This window comes from Anomaloglossus baeobatrachus, chromosome 6, assembly GCF_048569485.1.
Source record: "Anomaloglossus baeobatrachus isolate aAnoBae1 chromosome 6, aAnoBae1.hap1, whole genome shotgun sequence".
Lineage (NCBI taxonomy): Eukaryota > Metazoa > Chordata > Amphibia > Anura > Aromobatidae > Anomaloglossus > Anomaloglossus baeobatrachus.
In genome coordinates, this window is record NC_134358.1 from 148383886 (window position 1) to 148401267 (window position 17382).

Below are 17382 nucleotides of genomic sequence, written 5' to 3' on the forward strand. Positions count from 1 at the left end.
AGGCCCAGGATGAGCCGTGTCGGCGATGTTTCCTCCTCTGCTCAGCCTGCGCCTCCCAGTGCACCGGGAAGCCCAGGATGAGCCGTGCCGGCAATGTTTCCTCCTCTGCTCAGCCTGTGCCTCCTGGTGCACCGGTAGGCCTAGGATGAGCCGCGTCAACGATGACCCGCAGACTGTGTCTGTGAGCGGAAGCCGTCAGACGCTGTCACAAAGGCTGGGGGTGCATCTGACTGCACCAATCACATACGCCAGGCCGGGGAAAGCCGTGCATATGAAATGAGCGACACAGGGAGAAACCAAGAGCAGCGTATAGCCGTCCGGAGCCTGGGTAAGTATGAGCTCTTGCTTCATTCTTAATTTTCTTTATTCTGCCCTTAATTTATTTTCTCAAGTGCTGGATCCGGATCAAACACCCGGAATCCCAGGCCCAGGTCTGGCACCCGGGCAACATTGAAACCGCGCGGATCAGTCCTGGTCCGCTCAGCCCTAGTCATAGCTATTTAATAGAACCATTTGTGTTCGGATTATTCTTAATGAATCTAAAACTACTATTACTATTCATCATGAATAATGAACCTAATGGAAGTCAAAGGGGAACCTGAGCATTTTTCTTGCCCTGACTATTGCTGGAATAGTATTTGGTGTTTCCTAAGCATTTTCCGAAAACTAAATAGTTACTATTCACCCATCTCTAATCATAACCCCCTATGAGCAGCCAATATTCTAGCAGCTGATGTACATGTAGTAACAGGCAACAGGGGCGGATATAACATTGGAGCAAGAGGTCAGGGGGCCCATTTCTACCTCCACGGTAGGTGGAATTGTGCATTTTGGTACGTTATGGGACTGTAATGGGCCCATATACTGTTTTTGCACAGGGGCCCTTCTCCATTTATATCCGCCAGTGTATGGTAAGCTCATCTAGGAAGAATAAGCAATGTGCCGGGACATTACTATATTCCTTATTAATATAAATATATCAGCAATATACATAAGTGTACAAAAGTACAAAACAGATGGGTAAATCTCCCAGACAAGTCAAAGGCTACTGACATGACTTTTTACCGCTTTATGACTTTTAACAGGTGCCACGACTACATTGGTTTCAGTCGCTCATAGTTAAGAAATGCCATCAAAGTAACTCATGTCAGTGATATCACGTCTCTAAAAATATAATGGTACCATAGTGACCCATTCATGACATTTTGACGGACATTCACACATGCCCACGTTCCGGTATTAAAATATATGAATAACACCTTGACATGAACACGGCAGCTCTAATCTCAAACGCTGCAGGCTATGCCGGGTTACAAGTCATTTCCACTAGAGCCAAAAGTCGTTAGGTATGTTTCACCCAGGCATTAATGGAAGTTTAGTTCACAGACAGAATAATGACCTTTCTGATGAATATTACATGTGACTAGAATTATATAAATATATACAGATCACATATAACAAATCATGTTATTCCCAATCTGGAAGAATATACTGGAAATCCTCTAGAAGTAACTTGAACTTGACTCCGCCAGTACCTGCCCACAAGTAACCTGTGCTTTCCTATATACTCCACTGGTCTTTAAATAGTTAACCTGCACCCACATCATGTCACTTTCACGGCTACACTAGAAAGCATAAGAAAACTAGAGCACTTACCCTATAGTTTGCACCATGACTCGGAGAGAGCGTGATCTGGATTTTTAGCTGTTTGTCCAACTCGTACAAAAACAAAAAAACAAAAACACGAGCACGAACAAAAAAAGTCTCCACAGAACAAAAACAAAAAATAAAAACAAAAACTAGAGCGCAGCGAGAGCGCCGACACAGACACAGACGAACATTGGATTTGGACTTGGGTTTTGGCTGGAGATGCTGAATATTCTATCTATAACTTGCCAGTGATTCGGTTTCACATACCAGTGTAGTTCTGAAGACAGATGCCTTTGCAGAGCTGACCAATCCCCGCCGCTGCCTGTACATTCCCCTCGCCTCCCTCCCCCACTTCGCCCTGTCTTTTCTAGGATATCTCGCTAAATAATCGTTCAGCTGTCTCCAGCCTATCTTACAGGATGAAAGAGGAGCTTTCCCTGATTGTCAGAGGGAGACCTGAAAGAGGAAGACAAGCCCTTTCTATACAATTGTGAGGACACAAGACAGTAATTTACCGAGGGACGGATTATAAAGCACATTCCTCCGAGCTGCTGGTTACCAGGCACGAAGTGTCGCCCCTGCATGAAAACCCAATAAAGATCCATGAAACTAAGCAATGGCCCAGAAGAATGCCACTAAATCAGGAGGCTTTTATGTGCCGGATTATAAAGTTAAATCAGAATAAACAAGTTTTGTCAAGATGATCTTAGGCCTCTTTCACACAGTTTTTTTGCATCAGACACAATCCGTTTTGTGACTGATGCGACGGATCCTGTAAAAAATTGGATCCGTTGTACCATTTTTTCCTGACCAGCAGTGATTTTACAACACTTCTGGGCATGCTCGGTTATAAAAAACAGAATCCAACGACTGATCTGGCATTTGACAGATGACAATGGATCATGTGCCCAAAGGCTTCCATTACAACAAATGACGGATCGCGACGGAACTGTTGCAGTCTTTTTTCAACGTACACAAAAAAAACTTTACGATGGACGTTGTCTCCATTACATTTGTCGATGGATCCGTCATACGACGGATGTAACATGAGGCCATCCGTCACTAATAAAAGTCATTAAGTAAAAAACAGATCCAGTGCTGGAACCATTTTTTTCACATTTCGATGGATTGTGACTGATGGCAAAAAACGGAAGTGTGAAAGGGGCTTTAGTTATTTTTTTCCCATTTTTTGTTTGGCTGATGACATCTACTTTCCAAACAATTTCTCTCCTTCAGTAACTGGAGAACTTCCATTAATATAGTGGGCAGGGACTATTAGGCTATGTTCACACACACTGCATCTTTTACTGCGTTTTTGAGGTCACAAAAATGCACCTGAATGCATGCCTTGTCTTCTCCCAGCAAAGTCTATGAGATTTCTATTTTGCTTCTTTTTTTTTTTTTGCTGTGTTTTTGAAGATGTAGCCAAGATGCAACATGTCAATTCTTTTTGCGTTTTTCCAACAATTGAGCTCTTCCAGTCAATAGATTTCACTTAAAAAACGTATTGGGCAAAATGTGGTAAAAACGCGGCAAAAACGCATGCTTTTTTGGTGGTTTTTTGGCGTGGGTGTGTTTTTTGGGGCCAAAAACGCAGCATCTTTGTGGCTACAAAAGATGAAGTGTGTGAACATAGCCTTAAGGCCCCGTCACACTAAGCAACATCGCTAGCAACATCGCTGCTAACGAACAACTTTTGTGACGTTGCTAGCGATGTTGCTGTGTGTGACATCCAGCAACAACCTGGCCCCTGCTGTGAGGTCGTTGGTTGTTGCTGAATGTCCTGGGCCATTTTTTAGTTGTTGCTGTCCCGCTGTGAAGCACAGATCGCTGTGTGTGACAGCGAGACAGCAACAACTAAATGTGCAGACAGCAGGAGCCGGCTTCTGCGGAGGCTGGTAACCAATGTAAACATCAGGTAACCAAGAAGCCCTGTCCTTGGTTACCCGATATTTACCTTTGTTACCAGCCTCCGCCGCTCTCACTGTCAGTGCCGGCTCCTGCTCTGTGCACATGTAGCTGCAGCACACATCGGGTTAATTAACCCAATGTGTGCTGTAACTAGGAGAGCAAGGAGCCAGCGCTAAGCATTGTGCGCTGCTCCCTGCTCTGTGCACATTTAGCTGCAGCACACATCGGGTAATTAACCCGATGTGTGCTGTAACTAGGAGAGCAGGGAGCCAGCGCTCAGTGTGCGCTGCTCCCTGCTCTCTGCACGTGCGGTGGTAACCAAGGTAAATATCGGGTTGGTTACCCGATATTTACCTTAGTTACCAAGCGCAGAATCTTCCACGCGGCGTTGGGGGCTTGTCACTTGTTGCTGGTGAGCTCACCAGCAACTTGTGTAGCGACGCTCCAGCGATCCCTGCCAGGTCAGGTTGCTGGTGGGATCGCTGGAGCGTCGCAGTGTGACATCTCACCAGCAACCTCCTAGCAACTTACCAGCGATCCCTATCGTTGTTGGGATCGCTGGTAAGTTGCTTAGTGTGACTGGACCTTTAGGCTGGGGCACAATTTCTGACTTACAAAATCTTCCCACCAGGGTGCGGTAAGTCCAAACTGCGAGAAATAGGTTTTCTTTGCAGTCCTTAGCCTGGACCATAACCAAGGAGCTGTGTAATGGCCACTTCTTCCTCTATATAAATAAATGCTGCCAGTCTCTGATATCAAAGCATCCAGAAGAAAGCATATGTATGTACTCCAAAGACATACTGATAGGGAATTTCGATTGTGAGCCCCAATGGGGACAGTGATGACCACGTCTGTAAAGCGATGTGGAATTAATGGCGCTATACTGTATAAGTGAATAAATGTTATTATTACTCAGCGGACAAGAAGTAGTTAAGATGCAAGTAAAGGTGGCAATCTGGATACGATCATGTTCACTAGCAAGATGTATTCTGGAAAATCTCGCAACATACACTCTAGACGAGTCCATAGGATGCCATTTTCAGACAGATTGGTCTCTGCTGTGCCAGTATGCATTATTTCAGTGGTCCCTAACCTTTCTGACCTTGAAAGTCACATTCAGCTCTGAAAGAGGGTCACAAGCCACATTTATCTCCCACCCCTTACAGTAGTGACACCCAGAGCCCCCATCACCAGTATGACAGTCAAAGCTTTTCCACAGAAATCACCACACCAAGCCAGTATACCAATATCCAGGGGCTCCTACCTGCCGATTTAGGTCTGCTCTTCTGTGTGCAAATGCAGCTAGCTGGCAGCAGACAGCCGTGAGACACACATCATGGTCTCACAAGCCACATGTGGCTACTGAGCCACAGGTTAAGGAACACTGCATCACTACATTATAAAAATAATACAGTGCTTTGCAAAAGTATTCGGCCCCCTTGAATTTTTCAACCTTTTCCCACATTTTAGGCTTCAAACATAAAAGATAAAACATTTCATTTTTGATGAAGAATCAACAACAAGTGGGACACAATTGTGAAGGTGAACGAAATGTATCTTATTTTAAACTTATATAAAAAATAAATAACTGAAATTTGGAGAGTGCAATATTATTCGTCCCCTTTAAGTTAATACTTTGTAGCGCCACCTTTTTCTGCGATTACAGCTGCAAGTCGCTTGGAGTATGTCTCTATCAGTTTTGCACATCGAGAGACTGAAATTCTTGCCCATTCTTCCTTTGCAAATAGCTCGAGCTGAGTGAGGTTGGATGGAGAGCGTTTGTGAACAGCAGTTTTCAGCTCTTTCCACAGATTCTCGATTGGATTCAGGTCTGGACTTTGACTTGACCTGGATATGTTTATTTGTGAACCATTCAATTGTAGATTTTGCTTTATGTTTGGTATCATTGTCTTGTTGGAAGACAAATCTCCGTCCCAGTCTCAGGTCTTTTGCAGACTCCAACAGGTTTTCTTCAAGAATGGTCTTGTGTTTGGCTCCATCCATCTTCCAATCAATTTTAACCATCTTCCTTGTCCCTGATGAAGAAAAGCAAGCCCAAACCATGATGCTGCCACCTCCATGTTTGACAGTGGAGATGGTGTGTTCAGGGTGTTGACCTGTGTTGCTTTTACGCCAAACATATCGTTTGGCATTGTGCCCAAAAAGTTTGATTTTGGTTTCATTTGACCAAAGCACCTTCTTCCACGTGTTTGGTGTGTCTCCCAGGTGGCTTGTGGCAAACTGTAAACAACACTTTTTATGGATATCTTTGAGAAATGGCTTTCTTCTTGCCACTCTTCCATAAAGGCCAGATTTGTGCAGTGTACGACTGATTGTTGTCCTATGGACAGACTCTCCCACCTCAGCTGTAGATCTCTGCAGTTCATCCAGAGTGATCATGGGCCTCTTGGCTGTATCTCTGATCAGTCTTCTCCTTGTTTGAGATGAAAGTTTGGATGGACGGCCGGGTCTTGGTAGATTTGCCTTGGTCTTCATGATGCTCTCTGTGTGTTAAACAGAACACTGAGACTATCACAGATCAGGTGGATTTATACAGAGACTTGATTACACACAGGTGGCTTATATTTATCATCATCAGTTCTTCATTTCGTTCTACTTCACAATTGTGTCCCACTTGTTGATTCTTCAACAAAAAAATAAAATGTTTTAGCTTTATGTTTGAAGTCTGAAATGTGGGAAAAGGTTGAAAAGTTCAAGGGGGCCGAATACTTTCGCAAGGCACTGTATATAAAGAATAGCTTAGTAGACTATGCTATTCTATTCTGTGGAGTCCAGGAAAAATAAATCACAAGTTAAACATGGGAGTTTACCGAATAACGAGTGCCTAACCGCTAGAATCTATTTAAGGAAGACCCTTCACCAGTTTGAATATGTTAAACTGGTCAAATAATGGAACAGTAATTGCAGAAATAAAAAAAAAACAAAAAAAAAAAAAAACCACACTTTTTTTGTTTTATTTCTCTTTTCCATTGCGAAGATATTAGTAAAGTTGAGGCCATTATGTATGATAAACCCGGACATTACTAGAGGTTGTTCTTTGGGAGCGTGTACTTTTCAATGATTCTGACCGAGCATAAGCAGCCAGCGTCATGCAGGGGTAAAAAAAAACATGACCCCAGATGATCAGAACATGATTTCTCCTGTGAGACATGTAATGACAGACAGCCCTGCTCTCATGCTTGATCTCTGCACATTCTGTTTAGAGTACAGCTGAGCTGAGTGTTATTACATGTACCGCTATCAGGTTTCCCTCTTATGGTAGTTGATGGGAAGAAGAGGGAGCACAGCAGAGCCAAATGTGATTACACACAGCAGCATCCATCCTCATGGCAGACTGTGAGGTGGGAGAGGGGGAAGTCTTATGAGAGGGAAGGTGTTTGTTATTACACTACGCTTTGCTGTATCCCTTTCCTACAACTGACTGCTGTAAAATGAAGGCTGAAAGTGTGATTGCACTCAGCTTTGCTTTACACGAAGATACACAGTAGGTGCAGAGATCATAGATTAAGGCTATCACATCTATCTTTTTTCGCCGTGGATAATGTCTCCTGCTTATGATTGGACAGTTTCATACAGGTGATGTAGTACACGCCCCCAGAAAGAATCTGGTTGGTCACATCAAACCATAATCTAAACTGTACAAGATCATAATATGTCCGCATTAGAGATGACAACTTAAATTATAAATACATTTTATTAAGCTCTGCTGATACTATTCCATGATGTGGCCAATTTAACAAGCTAAAAATGGGACAAAATCCTCTTTAACCCCTTCACGACCTTTAACGGATCTAGCCGTCATGGTGCCCTGGTACTTAAAGACCCATGACGGATACATCAGTCATGGCGAATCAGTTTTCAAAAACTGTAGATTCGGGAAGGAGAGGACTTGTACCTGACCTCAGGAGGGGTGGTGTCTCCTTCTCGGACCTACTGAGGCTGTGATTGGCTGATGAACGCCGCTCAGCCAATCACAGCCAGTGTAATGTTTCAGCCATTGAAAATGGCTGAAGCATTGAAATCCAGCCCTGACCAGTGCAGCTGCAGCACTGGCCATTGGCTGGAGCTCGGTGAGCTTTACTGCACCCGCCCCCAGCTCTGATTGGAGAGATTGGCCTTGTGACCGATCTCTCCAAGCACCGTGCATCTGGGACCGGGTGAGCTCACTATAGGAGATCGCTCTGCTTAGCTTCTCCCTCCGTGGAATCTGAGGAGAGCGATCCCTGCGGGTGCCCATCTGTGAGTCACAGCCCCCGATCCACCGCTGCCCTCCTCCATCTGCTTCGCCCCTGCTCTATCGCTGCGCCCCTACATGTGACGCCGCTACTTTCCCGCTGCGCCCCTGCATGTTACGCCGCTACTCAGCAGAAAGAGAGCAGCGGCGTCAGATGCAGGGGGTGGCGCAGCGGGAGGAGAGCAGCGGCGTCAGATGCATGGGGGCATCTGACGCTGCTCTCCCCACGCTGCGCCCCCCCCTGCATCTGACGCCGCTGCTTTCTTTCTGCTGCCTCCTTGTATCCGCCACTGCGCCGCCCCTGCATCTGCCGCCCCACTCTCCCCATCAGCCGCCCCACTCTCCCCATCAGCCGCCGCACTCTCCCCATCAGCCGCCGCACTCTCCCCATCAGCCGCCGCGCCCCTGCATCTGCCGCTGTGCCCCTACATCTGCCACCTCACTCCCCCATCAGCCTCTGCCCCCTCCCTGATCTGCTGCCTGCTCTCTCCCATCCCCTTAATCCTCTGCCCCCTCTCGGATCTGCTGCAATCCTGCTGCCTAGATCCATTCTGTAAGGTAGCTATCCCCAATCTCACCTCCCACTCACCTTCCACCCTTCACCTCCCCCCCCCTTCCTCCGCCGCTCCTGCATCCGTTGTGCCCTCACCCATCCTCCGCGCCCTCTCCCATCCTCTGCTGCGCCCTCTCCCATCCTCCATTCATCTTTTTTTCCATCCCACCTGTTCCCCCCCTTTTTGCAGGACACCCGTGTGTTCGTCCTGATTTTTTTTCTGTAAACTAAGAAAGAAATACAAATAAACTTAGTTTAGGGCCAGTAAAATTATACTGTAGTAGTCGTCAACTACAGTATTTTTTACTGAATATTGTAAGGATCAGCCCAGTGCCACACATGAGAGCGATGCACAAGTCTCACACCGCATCATCCGGCACGGTCGCTCTCTTCCAGACAGGAGTGTGCGGCTGTCCCGGGCGATGCGATGCGAGATTTGTGCATCGCTCTCACGTGTGGCACTTGCCTTAGTGTCAGTTGCAGGCGCTTATATATTTTTTTACTGACGTCTGTATTTTTTATTTTGCCAAACTAATAATTCTTTGTATCGGGGGGGGGGGGGGGGGGGGGGGTCTAGTTTCCAACATGGGGTCACATATGGGGGAGCTCCACTGTTTGGGCACATCAGGGGGATCTCCAAAACGCAACATGATGCTGCTAACGATTCCAGCTAATTTTCCATTTAAAAAGTCAACTGACGCTCCTTCCCTCTGGAGCTCTGCCGTGCGCCCAAACAGTGGTTTTCTGCCACATATGAGGTATCAGCGTACTCAGAACAAATTGCCCAACAAATTTTGCGGTCCATTTTATCCGGTTACCCCTGTACAAATTAAAAAATTGAGCCTAAAATAACATTTTTGTGGAAAAAAAAAAAAAGTACTTTTTTGTTTTTATGCCTCAATGTATGAAGCACGTGAGGGTTGAAAGTGCTCATTACTAGTGATGAGCGAGTACTAAAAAGCTCGGGTGCTCGAGGCTCGGGCCGAGCATCCCAAGATACTCGTGTACTCGGCCCGAGCAACGAGCCCAATGTTATCCTATGGGGGACCCGAGTATTATTCTGAAATGACCACCGGCAGCATGTAGAAACCATAAAACTGTAAATTAAAAAAAAAAACGTGCGTGTGTGTGTAAGCGTGCATATATATATATACACGCGGAGTGGAGTGCGGGAGGGGCCGTAGCCGAGCGGGGAAGTGTCGGGCTAAAGGCACGGTCATGCTGTGAGGGCCGGCCAATCACTGCAATTCCACAACAGGGCTGTGGCATTGCAGTGGTCTGCCAGCCAATCCCTGCATAAGGGCTGGCTCTAAAAAGAGCGCCAACATGAAGACCACGAGTACAGCACGAGTATTGCGAGATTACTCGGTCCCCGCCGAGTAGCCCGAGTACAGTGATACTCGTGCGAGTACCGAGTAGTAACAAGCATACTCGCTCATCACTACTCATTACCCATCTAGATTTATGCCATGGGGGGTCTAGTTTCCAAAATGAGGTCACTTGTGGGGGAGCTCCATTGTTTAGGCACCTCAGGGGGTCTCCAAACGCAACATGGCGTGACTAATAATAACAACCAATTTTGCTGTGAAATGGCGCTCCTTCTCTTCTGAGCCCCGCCGTGTGCCCAAACAATTACTTTCCACCACATATGAGGTATCTGTGTACTCAGGAGAAATTGCACAATACATTTTATGGTGCATTTTTTCCTGATACCCTTGTGCAAAAAAAAAAAACCACCTGCTTGAAATAACAATTTCATGGTAAAAAAAATATATATATATAATTTTCACGGCTGAACATTCTAAACTTTTGTGAAGCCTCCAGGGGTTCAAAATGTTCAGTAAACATCTAGATAAATTCCATGAGGGGTCTAGTTTCCAAAATGGGGTCACTTGTGGGGGAGCTCCATTGTTTAGGCACCTCAGGGGGTCTCCAAACACAACATCGCATCTGCTAATTATTCCAGACAATTTTGCTTTCAAAAATTCAAATGGTGCTCCTTCTCTTCCGAGCCTTGCCGTGCGCCCAAACAATTGATTTCCCCCAGATATGAGATATCGGTGTACTCAGGAGAAATTGCACAATTAATTTTATGGTGCATTTTTCCTGATACCCTTGTGAAAATGCTAAATTTTATGGCTAAAGTAACATTTTTGTATAAAAAAGTAAAATTTTCATTTTTTCCTTCCACATTGCTTTGGTTGCTGTAAAGCTCCTAAAGGGTTAATAAACTTCTTGGATGTAGTTTTGAGCAGTGTGAGGGGTGCAGATTTTAGAATGGGGTCACTTTTGGGTATTTTCTGTTACCTAGGCCTCTCAAAGTCACTCTAAATGAGGTGGTACCTAAAAAATTGTTTTTGTAAATTTTGTTGGAAAAATTGCTGATGAACTTTGAACCCTTCTAACTTCCTAACGGAAAAAAAATTTGTTTCGAAAATTGCGCTGGTATAAAGTAGACAAGTGGGAAATGTTATATAGTAACTATTTTGTGTGACATATCTCACAGATTTATGGGCATAAAATTTCAAATTTTGAAAATTGGGAAACTTTCAAAATTTTCGCCAAATTTCCAAAATTTTCACACATAAACGCAAAAAATATCGGCCTAAATTTACCACTGACATGAAGTACAATATGTCACGAAAAAAACACAATCTCCGAATCGCCAAGATCCGTTGAAGCGTTCCAGAGTTATAACCTGTTAAAGTGACATTGGTCAGAAATGTAAAAAAATGGCCTGGTATTTAAGGTGAAAACAGATTGGGGGCTGAAGGGGTTAATGGATACACATGAAAAGCTATAGGAAAGCTCATGATATATCTGTTAAACAAAGACCATTATAGTCTAAGTGTGATCGATGACACAGTAATGGTGCTTTTAGAAACAGATAATTTGTGAACTAGCATTTGTTCATTTCCGATTATCCAGTTGTGTAAATATGCCGGCGATCACCAACTGATCCAGAAAAATACTCATTCATTAGGTAATTAGATCTTTTACACTGTCAAAAAAAATCATTATATACAGCACATTGTTCCCATCATTGTCCATATGTAAATTGCCAGTAAACGAGGGCCAAATGGCTTGTGTATAGTCAATCGGAACTTGCAAAAGTGCAATGACGGGCCGATACTGCAGCATTTAAATGTACAGTTAGTCATCAGTGAAAGTGTAAAGGGAATCCGTCAGTCAAATCATGATGCTCAAACCACGGGCAGCATGAATCAGAATCTGGTTACACAATTGCAGTTGGTCATGTTTTACTCTGAAACACCCTGGCATTTCAGAGAAAGCATACCCCACAGCCAGCTTCTCCCCGTATCACTCCAGGTGATTGACAGGTCTGTCCCATGTGTGTACATAGGAAGAAAAACGTTTTGGTTTTTTTTCTGAAACGCCAGAGCACTTGCAGAGGAAGACATACCAGGCTGCAATGGTGCAGCCAGATTCAGTTTCATGCTACGTGTGGTTTCAGCAGCATGAATCGACTGACCGGTCCCCTTTAATGTACACGTTATGAGCTCTAATAGCAAAATGCCATGTGATAGTCAGCAGAGTTGATGGTCAGCAGGGAGAGGTAAACATTTATTGTATATCCTAATAATTACAGACAACAAGTTGAAGGGAACCTGTCACCTTGAAAATGCCATTTACCTGCAGAGTTAGGGTTAATCTACAGGTAAAGGGTGTACACAATGCTGCATGGCAGCATTATTGATAATGCGGCTACCAGGAGAAAATAATATTTATTTCCTCCCAGAAACTGCCGGATTTCAGCCATTGTGGCGTGCAAGGAGCGGTTATAGTCACTGCACGCTATACTGATAGTGATGGCTGTAATTACTCCTTTGATTGCAAATACGTGCACATGCATATCGTAGAGCAAGCTGTCAAAGTGTTCGGGCGTGCTTACAGATGCAACACGTAGTATAGTGAGCAGTGACTGTAGCCACTCCATACACGCGCCAATCACTGATTTTCTCCCAGTAATCACACTTTGTCAGGTGTCTCAGCAACATTGTAATGCTATTTCACTGCAGATTAACCCTATATTTACACATAAATAGCATTTTCAAATTGACAGATTACATACACAATTATGCACTACGTAACTCTTCACACGACATTACCAAGAAGAGAAAGAGAGGAGACCTGCAGGATCCATAGATATGTTCTAGCTTTAACACTTTGTCCATATGTAAAAATAAAAAAACACAGCAAAATCTCAAAAGGGATTTTTCACCATATCAAGATTTCTTTCAAAATTGTCTGAGATCAACAATATATCAATAATAACTAGTGATGAGCGGACTCGCAGAAAACCGGGATAAAATATTGTTAGAAGGGATAGGGAGATAGGAGCCAGTGGGCTATAATTACTGAGCCTCCAGCGAGGCTGTACATTGCTTCAAGGCCGCGCATTCACTCCAGGGGACGCTCATTACTTTAACACTAGAAGTCCCAGAGAGGGGTCATTTAACATTTCTACCTTTGGAAACAAGGGAGCTGGAAATTTCTGGGACTTCTAGTGTTAATTGCATATGCACTGCTTTCCCTGCCCACCGGCCATCCTAGCGTCTGTAGTTGGTTGTAGTCAGACACGCCCCCGGCCTGTGTGACAGCGTCTGCGCTGTCTGCGGGTCTTTATAATACAGTAAAAATATAAATATGGGGGGACCCTACAACAAATATTTTGATACCCAGCACAGATAAAGCATATGGCTTTATCCCGGAGCCTGGAGAGATCGGACATGTTTTTGGTCTCTCTAGGCTTGGATGTAGCAGAGCCAGGACTGTCGTGGGATTTGTGGATTACAGAGGAACTGCAAGGGTCTTTTTGGGGTTAATAAAAATGAGAAAAAGTCCTTTATTTTATTAAAAAAAAAAAAAAGATTTTTCTCTGTGTTTGCGTTTTATTTCTTTTTACTAATAGGATTAGTGATGGGGCAGTCTCCTAGACCCCTGCCTACCCTTCACTAATTTTGGACTTGATGACAGTTGTGCACTGTCATTTAACTCCTTATTACCCCGATTGCAACCACACCAAGGCAATCGGGAAGAGCCGAGTAAAGGGCCAGGATTGTCGCATCTAACGGATGCAACAATTTCAGGGCAGGTACAGGCACCTATTTTTAGGCTGGGGGGGTCTCCCAATAACCATGGGTCTCCCAAGCCTGAGAATACCAGCCCCCAGCTGTTGGGCTTTATCATGGCTGGGTATCAAAATTGGGGGGAAGGGGGGGACTGTACACTTTTTTTTAAAAAATATTTCTTTAAATAATAAAAAAAAAAAAAAGTCACATACAGATCTTATTTTGATACATAGCCAAGATAAGCACACGGTTGGGGGCTGCAGTCTGTAGCCATATGGGTTATCTGTGCTGGGTATCATAATATGGAGAACCCTATGCCAAATATTTTATTTTTACAGTACAATATAGACCTGAAGACAGCACCTGTGATTGGTTGCAGGCAGGCTGTCACACAGGCTGGGGGCAAGTCTGACTGCAACCAATCACAGAGGCTAGGACGGCTGGTGGGCGGGGAAAGCAGTGCATATGGATAAGCAATAATGAACGGCCCAGGAACTGAAGGAGAGGCTGCAGGAGCAGCGTACAGCTGTGCCAGAGCCTTGGTAAGTATTTAGAGCCTGCTTCATTCTTAATTTCTTTATTTTCGTTTATTTTTTTATTTTTATTCCCCAAGTTGCCGGATCAACATCTGGAATCCTGGGTCCGGTGTTCGGGTAAATTTGAAACCGCGTGGATCCACTCATTTGCAGTCTGGGTCCGCTCATCACTAATAACAACTTATTAAAATAATAATTAATTTAATTTCTCATTCTTTTTTGGTTCCAACATTGATATTAGTGCACAGTACGTTAGGACTGTTTTATTGCTCTGGGATGTATCCATCTCTGCTTAGGTTACAGCTTTTTTTGTGATAAAATACATGTTCTTCTGCATCAGTTACAATTGCTCAGCAGCTGACAATATAATCTCTCTGCCGCCCCAGCAACACATTCCTACAAACTTCCTCGATCCTGCGTCTGTCCCAGTGAATGTGCAAAGATAACAAATGCTTTCATTTTGGCTAATTGTAGTTAGCCAGTACATCTGCAATGTACCCTAGAGCTGTGCAAAATCTGCACAAACATGAAATGTGGAGTTTTCAATAATGCTGCAATCAAAGACAATAAAAGGTAAAACATTAAAACTGTACCGTTATTAAAAATAATATTAAAAAAAATAACGCTATGAGTGATATCTAGCGTTATCCAGTAGGATATGGAAATGACTTCACCCAGGGAGCATCCTCTACATAATAAAACAGACAGAAGCAAGATGTTTTGGGGGTTTTCTCTCAAACTGTAAAGCTGGTGTCACACACAGCGACAACGACAACGACGTCGCTGCTACGTCACCATTTTCTGTGACGTTGCAGCGACGTCCCGTCGCTGTCGCTGTGTGTGACATCCAGCAACGACCTGGCCCCTGCTGTGAGGTCGCCGGTTGTTGCTGAATGTCCAGCTTCATTTTTTGGTCGTCACTCTCCCGCTGTGACACACACATCGCTGTGTGTGACAGCGAGAGAGCGACGAAATGAAGCGAGCAGGGAGCAGGAGCCGGCGTCTGGCAGCTGCGGTAAGCTGTAACCAGCGTAAACATCGGGTAACCAAGGGAAGACCTTTCCCTGGTTACCCGATATTTACCTTCGTTACCAGCCTCCGCCCTTGCTGCCAGTGCCGGCTCCTGCTCTGTGCACATGTGGCTGCAGTACACATCGGGTAATTAACCCGATGTATACTGTAGCAAGGAGAGCAAGGAGCCAGCGCTAAGCAGTGTGCGCGGCTCCCTGCTCTCTGCACTGTGACATGTAGCTGCAGTACACATCGGGTTAATTAACCCGATGTGCACTGTACCTAGGAGAGCAAGGAGCCAGCGCTAAGCGCGGCTCCCTGCTCTCTGCACATGTAGCACAGCGACGTTATGATCGCTGCTTCTGCTGTGTTTGACAGCTAAGCAGCGATCATAACAGCGACTTACAAGGTCGCTGTTACGTCACAGAAAATGGTGACGTAACAGCGACGTCGTTGTCGCTGTCGCTTAGTGTGAACCCAGCTTTAATCTTCCAGCTTCTAGTACTTAGGCAAAATGCATTGCCTAAAGGCCATCATTCATAAAATTACATGTACCATTAAATAAAGATTTTCTTGTACTAAAAGGAATTGAAGAGAACTAAAGCAATACCTGTCAGAAAATCAAATTATATCAAATACATGAATCCATTTCTCACAATGAGTGAATATATTCCTATTAATTCCCCATGTTAGATGCATCATTTTCTTCCCATTTATTAAAAGCATGATCATCGTAAAAAATCAATGTCAGAGCTGGAAGATGGGAAACCAAATGTTCTACTACCGAAGGGAAAAATACCCAGAACATAAACCACATGCTAAAAAAAGCTCAAACTCTCAATGCAAAGTAATTATCAGTAAGAAATCACAGCCCAATGCTCATTTTCTCAATTCTACCATAAACATGCGTGCTTGGCCGAGTAGGCATGTTTATTTCAATGGGAGACAGAAAAAAGCTGCCGTCCGACTGCACTAGGAGCAGCTCATCTCCACAGGAGCGAGAGACGGTTCATCTTGAAATCTAAAGAAACAGATACAGAAAATATAGATTTACCACATAGAAAAAACCTTACCTAAATTGATCACTTTCTTTAAGCAGTTATGCAAAATTTTTCAAATTGGAGTCACTTTACGTGTCAATAACTCTGGAACGTTTCCACATATCCCAGGGATTCAGAGATTGGTTTTCATGACATATTATACTTTATGGTAGTGGTAAATTTAGGTTGATAAATGTTTTGGATTTATGAAAATATCAAAAATTTTACAAAATATTTCAAAAATAGCAATTTTCAAACTCTAATCCAGACAGTCACATTATACAAAACAGTTAAGAACATTTGCTTTATGTCTTTCTTTTGTAAATTATTATTTTATTTTGTTAGAATCTTTCGTTTTTTTTCAAGGACTTTTACAAAATGTATTTTTTGAGAGACTTATTCAGATGTAAAATGACTTTGGGGGACCTATATACCGGAAAAATCCCCAAAGTGATACCATTTTCAAAATAGCACCCCTGAAGATGATGAAAACTGATGTCAGGTGGTTTGTTAAAGCTGTAGGTTCATTTCAAGAATTAACACTAAGTGGAATGAAAAAAAAACATTACCACTAAAATGTTGGTAACATCTGAATAGGTCACTATAACTGACAGACTCTAAGGCCATTACTTGCCATCGCAATTATTAGGACCACACAAATCGCAACCTCAGGATGCTGATGGGGTTAAAGAGGGAGCCCCCATGCTGTCAACCATCCAGATGCTGCTGCCAAAATACATCTGCACCAAAATGATTCAAATAGGTGGCAGAAGTGCAGTACCTGAACATAGCCACTATGTGTGGCGTCACAAATGAGCACTTCAGCCTGCAACCAGCACTGGGAAGAGTCAATTGGCAGTGTAATAGAGGGCAGATATCACACCGTTACCAATCAGATATTGATGTATCCTAAGAAAACAGACAGATCTCTGAATAAAAATCAGGGACTTGTGAATGGCTCCATAGTCTACTACATATACAAGTGCTAGCCGTTAAAACCATGAATAGCCCTTGTACACGAAACTCGGACGTCTGAATAAGCCCTAAGGAAGTTTTCTCTACTATGGTACAGGAGTGAAGCTCTATGAAACGTGAGGTGCAAGGGTCTTATGACATATTTGTCAAGATAAATGCATATATTACTTTTCTTTCCATTAAAAACTATTAAAAGGGAAACGGTCACCAGGTTTTTGTCACCTAATCTGAGAGCAGCATAATGTAGAGACAGAGGTCCCGATTACAGTGATGTGTCACTTACTGGGCTACTTAATTTAGTTTTCATAGAATAACTGTTTTATCAGCAGGAGATCATCATTAGAGGACTACTTGCTTG

The 17382-nt window shown here is 43.8% G+C and overlaps 1 protein-coding gene across 15 annotated transcripts in view; it reads right to left on the minus strand.

Annotated features, from left to right (window-relative positions):
• DTNA (dystrobrevin alpha) overlaps positions 1–17382 on the minus strand; it is a 340802-nt gene that overhangs the window by 264871 nt on the left and 58549 nt on the right. For 4 of the 15 annotated variants that reach the window (XM_075353303.1, XM_075353302.1, XM_075353299.1 and 1 more), the window contains exon 1: positions 1657–1855. The exons of 4 other annotated variants lie outside the window; for them this stretch is intronic. In XM_075353303.1, coding sequence (XP_075209418.1) covers positions 1657–1673 — 17 coding nt within the window. In that variant the 5' untranslated portion in view covers positions 1674–1855. Of the gene's footprint in view, positions 1–1656; positions 1857–17382 lie in introns of those variants that run through there. 7 more of the 15 variants (XM_075353306.1, XM_075353305.1, XM_075353301.1 and 4 more) reach the window with 3 other exon arrangements.